The following is a 19441-nucleotide window of genomic DNA, read 5'->3' as shown; positions in this document are numbered from 1 at the left end:
TTATTTCTCATACTTGGGAGAACTAAGAAAACAGTCACTTGAAACATTATCCAGGCTTGCTTTAGAGGAGAAGAAAGGCTGATGTAGAGATCACTACTGTTACTCTTCTAGTGTGTGTCTTTCTAGTTCTTTCATCCTCTCTCTCCCCCCTGTGTATGCATGCACATACATATACACAGGAATATCTTTTCTTTCATTTATAAAAAAATGAAAAAATACACTGACAAGGTTGTACTGTACATACGAATTAACTTAGGCTTATTTTGATCTCATCTTTTTCTTTCATTTTCATGGATTTATGTTTTTACATCAAGTTTCGAGGAGAATGTCTCACACAGAACCTAGCTTAGACATGAAGCTTCTCTCCCCTTTCCCAGGCCTTGCTGCCACCTGCAATTTTCAGTTCATTACTTTGTGCTCTTTTGAGTCTGCTCCATGAGTTGTGCTTGTTGTCTTCTGCCTTTGGCTTTCCTGCTGCCTGGCTTGCTTTCTCCGACTCTTGAGAAGTAAGCTGGACCTGACTACAGCATTCTTCTGTCCTCAAATAGCTGAGTATTTAATTGGAAGAACAGAGAAATACTCATAGTGCGTTATTTGTGGATGCCTCCTGACAACTCAGCCCAGGTTCCCTCCAGGGCCTGAGTCACAAACTTTCCTCAGTATATCTTTATTTCAACCACTCTGCATTGTTTGTAGTTCCTCAAACATGTACTGAACTTTCTTGTTTCTGCCCTCTTATTCACTGTGTTCTCCTCTGTTTAGTGTCCTTCTGCCTGTTATTTGCAGCCCCTTTATTTTAAAAACCATCTATCCTTTAAGGGTCTTGTCAGATAATACCTCTTCTGGTATGTGTTTCTTGACTCTCTGGCCAAAAGTGATTCCTTCTTTCTTTCCATTCGTTCATTAGTTCAGCAAATACTTACTATAGACCTATTCTTGCCAGGCATTTAGACAAGACAATGTTTGTAAAACTTCTATTACTCTTACTTTTTTACCTTGTTTGTGAATAATATCCATCATATTTTTGTTACTGCCGTTGAAGGGACAAACTATATCTGGACCCGCCTCGTAACTGACACCCTCACCCATAGAAGGTGTTTCATGTGTAACTACTGAATGAATGAAACTTTCTGATTATTTTAACATTTCTGTATGCCAGCATAACTGATATTTTTATAAAATTATCTTTTATATTAGGTATGAAAAGTATTACTGACACTTCATGGCAATGGAGAAAACCTTTTAATAGATTTTATGGGTATATACTTAATTTAAATAGTCATACATATCATGATAAGGATATATGTATATAATAATAATTATTATTTTTTGAGACAGGGTCTCGCTCTGTTGCCCAGGCTGGAGTACACTGGCATGATCTTGGCTCACTGCAACCTCTGCCTCCCTGGTTCAAGCAATTCTCCTGCCTCAGCCTCCTGAGTAGCTGGGATTACAGGTGCATGCCACCATGCCCGGCTAATTTTTGTATTTTTAGTAAAGACAGGGTTTCACCCTGTTGGCTAGGCTGGTCTTGAACTCCTGACCTCAGGTAATCTGCCCCCCTGGGCCTCCCAAAGTGCTGGGATTGCAGGCGTGAGCCACCGTGCCCAGCCATACCATGATAAAGATATTTTAAGCAGCTATTCTTAAGTCATAGTTTATCTGCTTCTCATTCTCAGTCATGTTCTACTGATGGAGTTTGACACGTTCGTATGCTGGGTCTGGGCGGATTTTCTGACAGAATCAAAAAGAGGTGTTGTGAGTTCTTGAGACCTTCAGCTGAAGGCAATCACAAACATTTTTGGAGTATTAGCCCTGGATAACTTTGAACAAGCTGCTGTTCTCTGCCAAAAGAACACACGATTTTCTCTTTTCTCTTCCTAATTTTTGTATTTCTTCTATTAGATGAAATATTTTTTCTTTCTTTCTTTGTTTTTGAGATGGAATCTTGGTCTGTTGCCCAGGCGGGAATGCAGTGGCGTGATCTCGGCTCACTGCAACCTCCGCCTCCCAGGTTCAAGCGATTCTCCTGCCTCAGCCTCCTGAGTAGCTGGGATTACAGGCGCGCACCCTGCCCGGCTAATTTTCGTATTTTTAGTAGAGATGGGGTGTCACCATGTTGGTCAGGCTGGTCTTGAACTCCTGACCTCGTGATCTGTCTGCCTTGGCCTACCAAAGTGCTGTGATTTCAGGCATGAGCCACCGCGCTCTATCCCATGAAATGTTTATTACCCCCACTCTATCCCATATCCTAGATATGCCAAGGAAATTACGGTTTAAAATACTCATTCTCAAAGCATGGTCCAGGGACTCCTGAGGGAGATTTTACGAAGTCAAGACTATTTTTGTAATAATACTGAGACATTATTTTCATCACTCTCGTTCTCTTGCGAATATCTAATTGAATCTTCTAGAAGCTACATGGCATGTGGTATAACAACAGATGTAGATATGAGAATCCAGCTGTCTTGTATTAGTCTAGACATTAAAGAGATTTGCAGAATGTAAAACCATTTTTTGTTCCGAAAAATATGGTTATTTTTCATAAAAATGTTAAGATGTAATAGGCTTATTATTTTTATTTTTTTATTTTTTTAATTTTATTTTTATTTTTATTTATTTATTTTTTTGAGACAGAGTTTCACTCTTTTTGCCCAGGCTGGAGTGCAATGGCGTGATCTCGGCTCACCGCAACGTCCATCTCCCGGGTTCAAGCGATTCTCCTGCCTCAGCCTCCCGAGTAGCTGGGATTACAGGCACCTGCAACCATGCCCGGCTAATTTTGTATTTTTAGTAGAGATGGGGTTTCTCCATGTTGGTCAGGCTGGTCTTGAACTCCCGACCTCAGGTGATCCACCCACCTCGGCCTCCCAAAGTGCTGGGATTACAGGTGTGAGCCACCGCGCCAGCTGGCTAATTATTTTTAAATGAATTAACAAAAAGATACGATTCAAGTTTCTGCCTGCCTGCCTGCTTTCCTCCCTCCCTCCCTCCCTCCCTTCTTCCCTCCCTCCCTTCCCTCCCTTCCCTCCCTCCCTTCCCTCTGTTCCTTCCCTTCCTTCCCTCCCTGCCTTCCTCCCTCGCTTCCCTTCCTCCCTTACTTCCTTCCTTCCCTCCATCAGTGTCACCCAGACTAGTGTGCAGTGGCACAAACACAGCTCACTGCAGCCTCCACTTCCTGGGCTCAAGTGATCCTTCCACCCCAGTTTCCTGTGTAGCTGGGACTACGGTCACGTGCCACCTGATTTTTTTTCTCTTTTTGTCTTTTTTATAGAGACAAGGTCTCACTTGTTGCCCAGGCTGGTCTCGAGCTCCTGTACTCAAGTGATCCTCCTGCCTCAGCCTCCCAAAGTGCTGACATTATAGGCATGAGCCACTGTGCCCAGCTTTGTTTTTATTTTTATTTTTATTATTATTTTTTTTTGAGACAGAGTCGTACTCTGTCGCCCAGGTCAGAGTACAGTGGCATGATCTCGGCTCACTGCAACCTCTGCCTCCTGGGTTCAAGCGATTCTCCTACCTCAGCCTCCCGAGTAGCTGGGACTGCAGGTGTGCACCACCACGCCTGGCTGATTTTTGTATTTTTAGTAGAGACCAGGTTGGTCTCGAACCCCTGACCTTGTGATCCACCCGCCTTGGCCTCCCAAAGTGCTGGGATTACAGGCATAAGCCACTGTGCCCGGCCCCAGCTGTGTTTTAATTTCCAGTGTGGCTAATATCAATAAATATTAAAATCTCTTTAGAATCCAGATTTCTGAGACCCAAAAGATCGACAGCCACTGGTTTATAAGATTTAAAATATTTAAGATAACAGAGAACACATTTTCTAAGAGATTAAAGGGTAAAGTCCTTTTCATGTAGTCCAGGTATCTTCAAACTGGAATACTTAATCATACTTAATCATAATGGATTAAGCTGTTTTCAGTTGTTGGATATTTAGGTTGAGTACAGTATTTTAGTCTTTAAAAGTAATATTGTGGTGATATTCTTCTGTATTAATATTTTTCTAACATCATTAATTAATTGTTTACAATGAATTTCTAAAAATAGAACTGCTGGGTCTAAAGGTATGCAGAAGGAACTGGCATGACCTGTTACGTAAATTCAGGGTCCAAATATACTCTCATATTTTTTTCTATTAATCAGCAGGAAATTTAGTATGTTCCTTTTTAGACAGTCTCCGCCTCCAAATTTGAGCCCCAGGAGGCTTTCCCAGTCCCAGAGTCATCCCATCTGCCTCCAAATGCCAGAAAGAGAACTGACTACACTATTGCTCTTCCTTCCCATCATCATTTTTTGTCAGCATTTAAGACCAGCCCTGCACTGTTTGGCAATAGTTGCTTGAACTGCCACTAGGATCCTGTTTCTGGTCAGACCATGGCCCAGGTCACAGCAGTCACCCCAGTTGAAGGTCAAGATTGCAGTTTTTTAAAAGTTCATTTTCTTTTACTCAAGGATTTAGTGTACCAGGGAGGCTGAGGTCAGAGACACTTCTAGCATCCACCTTAGGCTGTGCCAGAATCTGTCCTCCCTGATAAACGCAGAAGCTTTTTGTGTGACCTTAGATCACCAGTTTCAGTTATTCCTTCTTCAAGGCCATTTTATTTCAGGAATGTCTCTGCCTCTTCTTGCCAGTGGGATTTGGCTTGAGCTGTGAGTGTCTTCTGTGACAGAACTCTTTAATTTTGAAACTCAGGAATTAAAGATTGGGGTAATGTTTCTTCCTTTCCAGGAAGATTTAGGGTCCTGGAAAATTGGTCATCCTGCTTTTAGCAACTAATTCTGCATATCAAGAGATTGAGGCACTTTTCCCTAAGCCATTCAACTTTCTTCTCCCAGTGTCCCTTCCTCCCCTGAGTCCTAAGGACAGTGGCACCTACGCACTGGTCAACTAAAGGAACATTCAAGCCGCTTTTCTCTCAGCAAAAGGATCCACACCAGTGATCTAAGGTCTCTACCCATAAACATAAGAAGGCCAAAATAATTTTTCAGTGTTCTCCTTCAAAGAACATCTCACCTAATCTCTGCCTTAATAGATACCTGTTACACAGTTAGGCTTATGGTATATATAGCTAATTGCTCTCCAGAGAGGTTATGCCAGTTTACACTTCTACCAGCAAAAAATAGATTGCTAGGAAAATATATTTAAAACCTAAACAGTGCTCTTAAATGTCATTAATTAGAATTGTTTTAATATTAAAAGAATATTAAAAGAAATTCAAACTTTTCCCCTAATATTTCTTATTTTTTTTTTGCCAAATACTAAATTTGTTTGGCCATGATTGTGATCTGTAGCATCTTGAATAATGTCTTTTATAACAGAGCAGGTGTAAATGGAAGACCAAGATAGTAAGAAGGGAATACATGGCTGAAATCATTAACAGCAGCTTGAGGCTAATATGGTAATATTGTGTTTTCACAATCACTTTTGGTGAAGGCAGGAGAGGGTACTTATTTACTGAAGGTCTCCTAAGTACAAGGTGCTTTATAGATGATACCTAATTTAATTCTCAACAACAAACCTATGTTGTTACTATTCCCATTTTAGATGATATTGTTATTCCATTTTATAAATAAATAGATTGATTAAGATGCAGAGAGGTAGTAAATTTTCTAAAGTCACAGAGCAAGTAAAGGTTGATGTTCCCTAAGAAAGCACCACCTAGCACTAAGTACACAGTTCTCAGAATAAGGACTTTGAGAATTAGCCTTTCTCTCTCACCTTCTCCAAAGTCAGAATGATCTCCTGGAGGCCCTCACGACTCATAGGTGCAGCTTTGCACAGGGTCTGTGAGGCGTTAGGGCCAACTACAAAATCTCCAAGACTTCCCTCACTTTTGACACCAACTGCAAATTGAGTGAGGGAGTTCCCCAACCACTTTCATGGACTAAAATTCACTAGAAGGACTCAACAGAACTCACTAAACATTACGTGCAGTCATGGTTATTGCCGGGAAAGGATACATATTAAAATCAGCCAGGGGAAGACACGCACAGGACAGGGTCCAGGAGAAATGCAAAACGCAGAGCTTCCATTGTCCTCTCTACTTGGAGTCAGGACACATGCCCACCCTCCCTCTCTCCCTTCCTTCTCTCCTCCTGTCCTTCCTTCCTTACTTCCTCCCTTCCTTACTTCCTCCCTTCCCTCCCTTTCCTTCCTTCCTTGGTGCCCAGGCTGATCTTGAACTCCTGGGCTCAAGCAGTCCTCCTGCCTCAGCCTCCAGAGTAGCTGGGATTACAGTTATGTCCCTGGCTGCTTCTTGCATTTATGTGTGATGATCCACGTGGGATATTTCCAACCAGAGAAGCTCTCCCGGCCTCGGTGTTCAGAGCTTTCGTTGGGGCTTTCTTGCATAAGCATGGTTGATTGACTTTCCATGTGGTTCCTTAACTGATACCAGTGACCCAAAGCCCCAAGTTACTCTCTGGCAGGCCCCAGGCAAACAAAAATTATCTTTGAAGGCAAGGTCTAGACCTCTTCTGAGACAAGATTAAATTATTTACTACATAGGGTCCTGGTCTCACTGAGTGCTCCCTCCCTTCCTAGCCCCTCACAGTGGATCAGGAGCTACCTGGTCACCACCTCTTATGGTTTGGCGCCCCACAGGGAAGTGGAGACACACATAGAATATGGGTGTCCTGTTACAAACTGGAAACTCGCTACATGTCATACTCCTTAGGATTGAATTATAATAACAGCAAAATATCAAGGAAATAATAACATGACTTGAATGCTTACAGCCAAATTTTTTCTAGTATTAAAAATACAATTGAGTTAATTATGGTTTACTTATTAAGACAAACTTTAATATAATTAACCCCCAACACACACACACACACACACACACACACACACACCCCCTCTAGCAGAGGAAAGATGTATGTATCTATCTATCACTGCATTAAGGTTGTGTTTCATTCTAACTTTTTATCGTCACTGGGTAAGTTCACCTGAGCAAGCTGTTTTCCTAAATAATTGCTTATTATTTATTTATTATTCATGGATTCCATACTTGCAAATTTGCCCCCTTTCTAACATTTATTTGTAGCCGTAAAATAAATCATTGTGGCATTTTTGTGGTCACTTGCAAATAATCACAGAGAAGTAAAAAATTTGAGTCATATGACCTGCCTGTTCCCGGCTGTGGCCAAGCAAGGCAGTGCTGCGCCTTGTTTCAGCTCTCACGCTGTAAACAAGTCCTCTTTTCATGGTCTTTTCAGGGCCACACTTTTTTACATTTTTGTGGGATTTTATTGTTGTTGTTAGTGATTTTGCCATTTAAAATGGTCCCCAAGCCTCGTGCTGAAGTGCTGTCTAGACAGTGAGCAAGTGCTGTCTAGCCTAAGAGCAAGAAGGCTGTGATGTATCTTTTGGAGAGTATGCATGTGTTAGATAAGCTTCATACAGGCATGAGTTACAGTGTTGTTGCTGTGAGTTCAATGTTAATGAATCAACGGTATATACGAAATAAGGTGTCTTTAAGGAGATACACATATAACACAAGGTTATGTATTTAATGATTGATGAAAATGTTGTGACCAGAGGCACACAGGAACCTAACCCTGTGTTGCCCCCAGGAGCAGTGGTTCAGTATTTGCTGCTAAATTCAGTGTTTGAGGTAATTTTGTAGCATATAATTACTGTGAATAATGAGAAATGACTCTATTTGCTGCATTATTTCATTCATTATTCATTTATTCATGTAATCTGTTGTTCTTTTTTTTTTTTTTTTTTTTGAGATAGAGTCTTGCTCTGTCACCCAGGCTGGAGAGCAGTGGTGTGATCGCAGCTCGCTGCAGCCTCTGCCCACTGGGTTCAAGCAGTTCTCCCTGCCTCAGCCACCTGAGTAGTTGGGGTACAGGTACCTGCCACCACGCCCAGCTAATGTTTGTATTTTTAGTAGAGATGGGGTTTCATCATGTTGGCCAAGGCTGGTCTCGAGCTCCTCACCTCAGGTGACCCACCCATCTTGGCCTCCCAAAGTTCTGGGATTACAGGTGTGAGCCACTGCGCCCGGCCTGTTATTCATTAAGCAGACATATTTGTGTGTGTGTTTTGTTTTTTCATTTTACCGTCATATATTCCTTCTCTGATGCTCTTTCTTTATGTAGATTTGAGTTTCTGACTTACATCCTTTTCCCTCTGTTTTTGAAGAATTTCTTCTAACATTTATTTTTGGCCAGGTTTGTTGTGTTGAGTTCTCTCATTTGTTGTTTGTCTGAGAAAGTCTTTACCTTTCCTTCTGATTTGAAGGATAATTCTAGTAGATATAAAATTTGGGGTTGTTATTTTTTCTTTCTTCAACATTTTGGATATTTTACTCCTCTCTCAATGCTTTTATGGTTTCTAATGAGAAATCTGCTTGTAATTCTTATCATTATTCTCCAATGGAAAAGTTATTTTTCTTCTTCTTTCAAGATTTCCTCTATGTCTTTAAGTTTTCCACAATTTTTTTTTAATTTTCAACTTTTATTTTAGATATGGGCGTACATGTGCAGATTTGTTACATGAGAATATTGCATGATGCTGAGGTTTGGAGTACAGGTCCTGTCACCCTGGCAGTGAGCATAGTGCTTAATAGGTAGTTTAACTCACCCCTCTCCTCACCTTCTAGTAGTCCACAACAGACATTGTGTCATATTTATATCCTTGTGTGCTTAATATTTAGCTCCACTTATAAATGAGAAGATATGGTATTTGGTTTTCTGTTCCTGTGTTAATTTGTTTAGGATAATGGCCTCCAGCTACCTCCGTATTTTTGCAAAGGACATAATTTCATTCTTTTTTATGGCTGTTTAGTATTCCATGGTGTGTACATACCACATTTTATTTTATTTTTCATTTGTTTGTTTTTCAATTTATTTGTTTCAGTAGATTTTTGGGTGGTGTTTGGTTACATGAATGAGTTCTTTAGTGGTGATTTCTGAGAATTTGGTGCACCTATCACCCGAGCATTGTACACTGTACCCAGTGGGTAGTCTTTTATTCCTCTCCCCGTCCATCCTTTCCCCTCACTCCCCAAAGTCCATTGTATCATTCTTATGCCTTTGTGTCCTCATAGCTTAACTCCCTCCTATGAGTGAGAACATACGATGTTTGGCTTTCCACTCCTGCGTTACTTCACTTAAAATAATGGTCTGCAATTCCAGCTGGGTAAGTTCACCTGAACTGCTGCAAATGCCATTATTTCATTCTTTTTTATGGCTGAGTCGTATTCCATGGTGTGTGTATATATATATATATATATATATATAGATATATGTCTATCTATATATCTATATATATAGATAGATATCTATCTATATATATATAGATGTCTATATATATATCTATATATATAGATGTCTAGCTATATATATATATATTGATATATAGATAGACATATATAGAGAGATATATAGAGATATATATAGATATATAGATGTATATACCACATTTTCTTTATCCACTTGTTGATTGATGGGCATTCGGGCTGGTTCCATATCTTTGCATTTGTGAATTGTGCTGCTATAAACATGCGTGTGCAAGTGTCTTTTTCATATAATGACTTCTTTTCTTCTGGGTAGATACCCAGGAGTGGAATTACTGGATCAAATGGTAGATCTACTTTTAGTTCTTTAAGGAATCTCCACATGATTTTCCATAGTGATTGTACTAGTTTACATTCCCACCAACAGTGTAAAAGTGTTCCCTTTCACCACATCCACACCATTTATTATTTTTTGATTTTTTAATTGTGGCCACTCTTGTAGGAGTGAGGTGTTAACATATTGTGGTTTTGATTTGCATTTCCCTGATAATTAGTGATGTTGAACATTTTTTCATGTTTGTTGACTATTTGTATGTCATCTTTTAAAAATTGTTTATTCATGTCTTTAGCCCACTTTTTGATGGGATTGCTTGTTTTGTTCTTGCTGATTTGTTTGAGTTCCTTGTAGATTCTGGATATTAGTCCTTTGTCAGATGTATAGATTGTGAAGATTTCTCCTGTTCTGTGGGTTGTCTATTTGCTCTGCTGATTATTTCTTTTGCTATGAAGAAACTTTTTCATTTAATTAAGTTCCATCTATTTATCTTTGCTTTTGTTCCATTTGCTTTTGGGTTCTTGGTCATGAAGTCTTTGCCAAGCCAATATCTAGAAGGAGTTTTCCAATGTTATCTTCTAGAATTTTTATGATTTCAGGTCTTAGATTTAAGTCTTTGATCCATCTTGAGTTGATTTTTGTATAGGGTGAGAAATGAGGATCCACTTTTGTTCTTCTACATGTGGCTTGCCAATTATCCCAGCACCATTTGTTGAATAGGGTATCCTTTCCCCACTTAATGTTTTTGTTTGCTTTGTTGAAGGTCAGTTGGCTGTAAGTATTTGGCTTTATTTCTGGATTCTCCGTTGTGTTTCACTGGTCCATATCCTTATTTTGATACCAGTACTATGCTGTTTTGGTAACTATGGCCTTATAGTATAGTTTGAAGCTGGGTAATGTAATGCCTCCAGATTTGTTCTTTTTGCATAGTCTTGCTATGGCTGTGCAGGCTCTCTTTTGGTTCCATATGAATTTTAGGATTGTGTTTTCTAGTTCTGTGAAGAATGATGGTAGTATTTTGATGGGAGTTGCATTGAATTTGCAGATTATTTTTGGTAGTATGGTCATTTTCACAATATTGATGCTATGCATCCATGAGCATGGGATGTGTTTCCATTTGTTTGTTTCATCTATGATTTCTTTCAGGAGTGTTTTGCAGTTTTCCTTGCAGACGTCTTTCACCTCCTTGGTTATGTGTATTCCTAAGTTGTTTTTGTTTTTGTTTTTTGTTTGTTTTTTGCAGCTTTTGTATAAGAGATTGAGTTCTTGCCTTGATTCTCAGCTTGATCACAGTTGGTGTATAGAAGAGCTACTGATTTGTGTACATTAACTTTGGAAACTTTGCTGAATTCATTTACCAGTTCTAAGAGCTTTTTTGGATGAGTTATTTAGGGTTTTCTAGGCGTGCGATCATGTCATCAGCAAACAGTGACAGTTTGACTTACCAATTTGGATGCCCATTATTTCTTTCTCTTGAAGCAGACATATTTGAACACTCCTATGGGGTGCCAAGCAATTTCCACATGATTTAAAATTTCCATGTTATATTCTTATGCCCACTATTAGTAGTCTTGCTGTAACCCTTTTTCTCAAAGTATTTGTGTGGTTTATGATAACACATTATAAATGAAGTGTGATATTGCAGTTTAAAGGTTGCAGATTGGAGGCTGAATGTCTTATGTCTATGACCATTTTACCTGAGCTGCATGTTTAGTCTTCTCAATAAACTTTCCAGGGATTTTTTTTGCTTCCTTGGAGATCAACATTTTAGGATCAGATTGCCTAATGGGTTCATGTTAGTTTCCAGCAGAGCCAGATGATGTGGCTGGCCATACCTTTCTATACCAAAAAATGTTTCTGCAGTCTTGGCTATATAGTCTTGCAGGCAGAGCTTTTGACTGGCAAAAATTAGTCCCCAGCTATGCTTTACTGATGAGAAGCCACACAGTGTAGCCGGAAGCTACACTGGCCCCTTCTCCTTTCTCTGATTACTCCACATCTCTCATGTGTTTGTATTTCCATCTCTTTCCACTTCCTATTTATACTGTCTCCTACATCTGCACTTAGGCAACGTGAGGGGAAATGGTCTTGAAGAGCAGATGTTCACCTCATGTTCGTTGTGGTTCCCTAGATACACTCTCTTCCATTGAAGTGTTTCTCATTTCCTGGTTTTGATTGTCCAGGATGTGTGAGGACTGAGATCTGAACCTTGCTGTTCCTTCTCTCTTCATGTTAGTAAAACCATGTACATTGGAATCCCCTAAATTTAATGGGGGAAAATAATAGAAATACTTAACTTTTGCGGTGATTAAAATGATTAATCTGGTGAATTTGACTGAAAAAGAAAAATTCAATAATTTTAGGGATCTTTCAGTGAAATAATCAAGCCCAAAGAAACGAAGCCTTTATTGACTATTACTTCAGTGATAGTAAGAAATGAGTACCAGCAGTAAAAGTTAACCTTGATGTTTTTATGTAATAAGCAATTGAATAAATACAGTAACTTTATTTAAACATCTTTGTAAAATTACTCCAACTAAGTAAGGACCAAGACTAAAAAAAAACCCTTGAATGCCCTTTAGTGCCTAGCACAATACCTAGAACAAATAGATCTCAACAAATATATGTTAAATGAGTTAATGATTAAAATTTCTCATTTAAAATTTAAATATTCAGTAATGTTAATTTGATGTTTTTTCTTTCAGATACAGATGAATATAGACCTCCTGTTTGGAAATCTTACTGTAAGTCTACAAATAATTGTGTGGGTTATAGTGCTTTATAAGTAATATAAAAATATGGGATTATTAGATAGAAATACTCATTCCGTTTTATACCCATTGTTGAAAAATTACTTTAAACAAGGTTTGGGAGTAGCATAGAAATAATTGTGGTTAAGTAAGTGTTTACACAAAGTCTGTACAGTATATGGTTTTCTGTCTGGAATGCATTTCATGCCTCTGAGCTTGCATGAATTCCATGTAGTGAAACTTGAGACCACTTGTTAAGAGTGGCTAATAAAGCTAATACAAGGAGACACTGAGAATTCAGTCTAATTATTTTCAGGTCCTTATTCTTTATGTGAAGAAAGGAATATTTAAATGACAATAATTCAGGAGGCTATGTTGATAGAAAGAATAAGTGAAAAGAGGCAAAAAAAGGTGATCTAACTTTTAAATAATTACTTTCCCAAAACATAAGGGAGATACTTGATTCCATGCTGCTGTTTAAACTGTGTTAGGATAAATATTTCTTTTTAAACATCTAGGGTTTTAGTTCTTTATTTTCCTTTCCTTGTTTTCTAGAGAATATTATTTCACCAAGTAAAGGATATTTCAGATTTTAAAAGTTGAAATAGGGCTAATATAATCAAAATAGTTTTTTAAAATTTATGAATGCATTATTATAGAAAAGGACTATAAGTTCTTGTTTGTTGTTTCTGTAGTTGAATAAGCAGCCTAAGAAACCTGTACTTTAATTATAGATTAACATCTTTGTAAATGTTGAGGTTTATTATAAATCCGATGATTGTAGGTTGCTGAAATTTGCCTACTGAAGGAACAGCGATTCAGATTCTCATTGGTCTTATGTTCTCAGAACAGATAATTTTTTTTTAATAGGTTGCCACTTTGGGCTAATTATAAGTAAAATATGAACAGTCTCTAAAAATATTGCCATAGATGCTTCCCCTCAACGCTGCTGGTGCCTTTTTATTTTTCCCTTGGGAGTATAGTTATACAAATGTGTAAAAATGACTAATGTTCTTTACCTCCTAAAGATTTTGTCTCATAATCTCATTGGCTGGAAGCCTATTTAAAATTCTTCTCTGGCCGGGTGCTGTGGCTCATGCCTGTAATCCCAGCACTTTGGGAGGTCAAGGCAGGCGGATTGCCTCAGGAGTTTGAGACCAGCCTGGCCAACGTGGTGAAACCCATCTCTACTGAAAATACAAAAATTAGCTGGGTGTGATGGCACACACCTGTAGTCCCAGCTACTTGGGAGGCTGAGGCAGGAGAATCGCTTGAACCAGGGTGGCAGAGGTTGCAGTGAGCCAAGATCGCACCACTGCACTCCAGCCTGGGCAACAGAGCAAGACTCCATCTCAAAAAAAAAAAACAAAAAACAAAAAAAAAAACTTCTGCATTTTCTGGTTTTCAGTTTATCTTTATTCCCTGACTCTGACTTGCACCCTGCACATTTTTAATGTAAGAACATTTATGAAGCCTCAGACTATTATTGAGTTTGTAGTGATCTTTTCCTCCATGAAAAATATCAGTTAGTAAATGTAGTATATGCAATTGGTATTTTTTGTAGCTTCACATATCTCGCATGTCTTGCAGTAGCTATCATTTGTTTTAAAATATGGCATTTATGTAATCCCAACACTTTGGGAGGCGAGGCGGGTGGATCACCTGAGGTCAGGAGTTCGTGACCAGCCTAACATGGTGAAAACCCGTCCCTACTAAATACCAAAAAATTAGCTGGGCGTAGTGATGGCATGCCTGTAATCCCAGCTACTTGGGAGGCTGAGACAGGAGAATCACTTGTACCTGAGAGGCGGAGACTGCAGTGATCTGAGATTGCACCATTGCACTCCAGCCTGGGCAACAACAGCGAAGAACAAAACTATGTCTCAAAAAAAAAAAGACATTAAAAAAAAAAAAAAAGAGATAGGCTATTGCTTTGTCACCCAGGCTGGTGTGCAGTGGTGCAATCTTGGCATTCTACAACTTTGACCCCCTGGGCTCAAGTGATCCTCCCACTTCAACCTCCTGAGTAGCTGTGACCACAGGTTGATTTTTAAAAATTTTATTTTGTAGACTACGAGGTCTCACTGTGTTGCCCAGGAAGGTCTGCAACTCCTGATCTCAAGTGATCCTGCCTCCTTAGCCTCCCAAGTGTTGGGATTATAGGTGTGAGCCACTGTGCCCAGCTGAATCTTTCTTTCATAAGACTACAATTCTGTTACAGAGTTTTATCATTTCTCTTCATGACTTCAATGTCTGAACTCCCCACAATCATTTTAATAGTAGAAATGTGTAGGAAATTATTAAAATAGATATTTTATCTTTTGACTTTTTCATTTGTCACATGAAAAAACTTCTGATTCAAGGAAATTTTAAAATTAAACTATGTTAAAAGCAAGTGGAAAAATCCTTTTTAGAAATTTTCTTATAAGATTATGATATTAATCTTCCAGGATTTGAGTATGTACAAATTTTAACAAATGAGGAAACAAAAATTGCAGCCAGGCTTGGTGACTCAGGCCTGTAATCCTAGTAGTCTGGGGAGACTGAGATGGGAGGACCACTTGAGCCCAGGAGTTTGAGGCCAGCCTGGCCAATTTAGGGGGATCCCATCTCTACCAAAAAATAAGAAATAAAAACATTAGCTGGGCATGGTGTTGCACTCCTGTGGTCCCAGCTACTTGGGAGGTGGAGGTGGGAGGATTACTTGGGCCCAAGGGGTATGGAGGCTGCAGTGAGTTGTGATCAGTACTCTGAACTCCAGACCCTGTCTCATTCATTTATTCATTCATATTAAATAAATAAATACATTCTAACGATGACTTTTTATGATCATATAGATGGTTAATGTGTTTGTCAAATTCTGATCTTAGAAAAAAATGTGATTAAGTTGAACTTTTTGTGTATATTATCTTTTACCACTCAGACAGTTTTACAGTTTTTACAACCAGCTCTAAATAATCTTCAGTAAGATGTTTATTAATTGTACCTTAAGGACTTCATCTCTTAGGAATCTTTACATAATAGTAGGAAAATTTTTAAAGACTGACAGACCTGTTATACCCTGACTTCATCAATAGAGACTGGAATTTTAAATAACTGAGGTAGTAGGCATTGTTCTGTATCCTTAATATTTGAGCCATGACAATCTTAGGCCAGATATATATGTAGTTTAGAATTGATAATTGACAATATTTTCTACTAATAGTCTTTGGGACCGACAAACTGTAATGCTTCTCTGTGAAGCATCTCTGTGATGTGACTTAAATTTAGTTATTAAAAAATTCTTAAAATGGTAATAAAATAGAAATGGGCTGAAATTTTAAAAATAATTAGGTATGTCAATTCATGTAAGGTGACACACCCATTGAAAGCTATTCAAGAAGTTCTAATTGTTCACTTCTGTAATAGAGCTATAAAAGTAAACAAGATGATTTAATTTAATGTCAAAAGTTGCTACATGTTAGTGTGTTTTGTTTTTCTATCTTTGGCATGGTGGAATCTGAACAGCATTTCACAATTTGATTCTAGAAGAAACTTATTTTACCCATGCCTATCTTGTACTTCCTACTGTTAGTTCCATTGATCTTGTAAAAATGTAACTCTGAAATCTGACAAATATAAACCAATAGGGAAGTAAAATTAGCAAGAAGTCTAAGTTGTGGACTCTTTTTAAATAAATATGGTTTTGTCGCTTTTCAATACTTATTGTGTGAATTAAACCAGGAACCTTACATGTAATAAATGAGGCAAACAAGCCAGATTAGGACTGTGAGCAAGTAGACCGTGGAGACCTTGTCTATAGAGAGTAGCTCAAAATTAGCTCCTTTTATTGTCATATTAGACTCTGGGTTCAATATTGCCAGATCTGAGTTTTCAAGAGACGCTGGAATTCTCTTTTGCTTTTGTTGTCCTTAAGTTTCTTAATTTTTTAATGTTAAAAACCTACTCAAATGTAAAAGACAGCAAACAAAACACATGTGGACCAATTTTGACTTCAGGATACCAATTTGTGATCTTTGGACTTGATGAACAATTTATTGTCTATAGGGATTGAGAATTTCATTAATAAGTATATACGCATTGACACTTCTAAGGTGATTGAAAATATTAAGTACTTTAATCATATATTCCCTCATCTTGAATTTAGCTATTAATTTTTGGTGAATAATTTAATGATTGTGCTTATTTAAATTCAGCTGAGTTCCAATTCAAATTATCAAAAATTCCAAACTGAGAGAGAAGGACCTGAATTAGACCTCATTCCTTTGTATAATTTTTTAATGATCTTTTTGATAGGCGTTTTTTGAATCCAAATTTGTTATATTTGTTATAAAATATCCAAGACTTGACCAGGCACAGTGGCTCACACCTGTAATCCCAGCATTTTAAGAAGCCAGGGTGGGAGGATCACTTGAGCTCAGGAGTTTGAGAGCAGCCTGGGCAACATGGTGAAACCCGGTCTCTATAAAAAATACAAAAATTAGCTGGACGTGGTGGTGTGTGCCTGTAGTCCCAGCTACTTGGGTTCTGAGGCATGAGGATTGCTTGAACTCGGGAGGTTGAGGCTGCAGTGAGTCGCGTTTGTGCCACTGCACTCCAGCCTGGGTGACCAAGTGAGACACTGTCTCCAAAAAAAAAAAAAAAAAAAAAAGAGTCTTAAAGATAGATTAACCGTTAGTAACCACTGGTAGCCAATCAGGAGGCATTTGTCTAAAAGTTCCTCTTTATGAAACAGAGCTTTATCCTTTTGAGACGATTAGAAGGATTTGAAAGAAATTGAAAAGTAAATAACCTTATGTGACTTAATGTTAAGAAAATACTATATACCCTTTGAAACTCTGATGAAAGCATATTTGAAACCCAGATCAATTCTCATATGACAATATTGTCTCCCTTTTTCTCATAGTGGCTCATCTTAATGTATGCTTACTGAACAGGCAAACGCTTACTGCTGATAACCAGATACTACAGTATTTGTGCTTTGAGTCAAAATCGGCATTTTACTTTCTGTATTAACTTTTAATGTTCTTCTTGACTATCATTCAGTTCTCAGAATTGGGTTTTCATAGATGGCAGCACTTTCCAGAGCATTTTCTTGACAAAGGAAAATACCAATGTTTTGAGAATTACTGGTCAAAGTAGAAATGTGAACTGAATTTGGGGGGAGGGGGGAGGGATAGCATTGGGAGAGATACCTAATGCTAGATGACGAGTTGGTGGGTGCAGTGCACCAGCATGGCACATGTATACATATGTAACTTACCTGCACGTTGCGCACATGTACCATAGAGCCTAAAGTATAATAATAATAATAATAATAATGATAAAAAGAAAAAAAAAAAAAAGAAATGTGAACTGAATTTTTACCTTGTAGTTACCAATATGGAGGAATGGACTTGAAGAATCTTTTTCTTTCTTTCTTTTTTTTTTTTTTTTTTTTACATTTTTTAGAGACAGGGTCTCGCTATGTTGCCAGGCTGATCTCTTGAGCTCAAACGATCCTCCCACCTTGGCCTCCCAAAGTGCTGGGATTACAAGTGTGAGCCACTGTGCCTGGCCCTTGAAGAATCCTTCTTTCTTACAAATCATGTTTTGGCCACTTTTAAGGAGGATGGAGATTTACACATATCATGGGGTGATACACATGTACTTTTCATTATCAGGGCCAGACAAATTTGACTTTAGTGCTTTTTCTTCCCTTTTCTACCTCAGAATTAACTCCCTTTGTGTCATCTCTGTAACAATATATAAAACTATATTCACAGGAATATTTCTTATTAACTCTCATAGTGAAATATGGGTATCTAAAACTATTTTAACGTATTACCTGTCTTAGGGATTTTTGCCATCAGGAGAAAAAGGTAAAGGAATACATTTCTAACAGTAGAATTTAAACATTCCTGATGAAGTGGCTTTGTGTTTGATTTTTAAACAATAAAGCTGTATTTTCTCAGTTCCTTTTAAATTATAGCATTGCCCTGATATTATGTTTTAGTGATGAACTCAAGATGCATCCTAGTAATCAAGTATTATTATAAAGAATTTTATATATTAATATCAATCACCTATGCATAATAATAAGTAATCTTCATTGAGCATTTACTATGTGCTAGGGACTATTTTACATCTTTCACATAAATTATTTATATCCTTAAGTAATCTGTGAAGTAGAAACTATTACTAATCCCATTTTGCAAATAAGGAAAATGAAGGCATAGAATGCAGTGCTAGTGACAGAGCCCCAGTGTTCAGACTCCAGATGGTTTTGTTCAAGAGTTCAAATTCTTAACCACAGTGCTGTATCCCCTTTGCATAGAAGTATGCACAGTTATGTGTATCTGTGTGTGTTCACTCTGTGTGTGTGTAGAGAGAGATAGTATGTATATACACACACATTTTTATATATATATACACACACACACAGGCTAATTATGTATGTGTGTATAGTCTACTTGTATTTATTCTATATATGTCCCTATGATGTATATGAATGAATGTGGTCAGTAGTAGAGTCTGTGTAATTATATCCATTTGAAATCTGAGTCATCCATTATCTGACAGTCCCAGATTACTGGGTAGTTTGATGTTATGTTGACAAAATAAGTATTTAGAGTATTAAATTATATGTGATTATATATGTAGAAACAGAAAAAAAAATCTCTAAGAGATAAACTTACACATATATAGTCACACATCCTATTCATTCTTTTTTCATTTTAAATAAAAAAGCCTGAAGTGAGGCTAGAAGGAAGTCATGGTATCAGTATAATTTTCACTGATGCATTTTCAGATGCCCTAAAAATGATTCCCTCTTTTGGCAAGTTATTTGAATATCTGAATTCTTTCTTTTGCTATATTTGCCCTAGTTGAATAAGCAGTGGTAACTTTGGCTCAGACCTTTTGTTTTTAGGGGAAGAGGAAAATTATCTTTGAAGATAGATGTTTGCAATATAAATAGGGGAGAAAAACAGTGTATTCGTTACATTTAGCCTATAAATCTTGATTTTAGTTTCAAGCTTGACACTTAATAACATGCTTTAAATATATGTATATATAACTATTATTGGTTTATATCAAAGACATCCTTAATATCCCCACAAATAATT

At 37.8% G+C, this 19441-nt stretch overlaps 1 protein-coding gene across 4 annotated transcripts in view; it reads left to right on the top strand.

Annotated features, from left to right (window-relative positions):
- Positions 1 to 19441, top strand: part of CHN1 (chimerin 1) — a 207985-nt gene that overhangs the window by 42034 nt on the left and 146510 nt on the right. For 3 of the 4 annotated variants that reach the window (XM_063647624.1, XM_054476902.2, XM_063647626.1), the window contains exon 2: positions 12291 to 12329. In XM_063647624.1, coding sequence (XP_063503694.1) covers positions 12291 to 12329 — 39 coding nt within the window. Of the gene's footprint in view, positions 1 to 9118; positions 9155 to 12290; positions 12330 to 19441 lie in introns of those variants that run through there. The other variant, XM_063647625.1, reaches the window with a different exon arrangement.

This window comes from Pongo pygmaeus, chromosome 11 (assembly GCF_028885625.2).
Source record: "Pongo pygmaeus isolate AG05252 chromosome 11, NHGRI_mPonPyg2-v2.0_pri, whole genome shotgun sequence".
Classification (NCBI taxonomy): Eukaryota; Metazoa; Chordata; class Mammalia; order Primates; family Hominidae; genus Pongo; species Pongo pygmaeus.
This window is presented reverse-complemented; position numbering and strand designations above follow the sequence as displayed.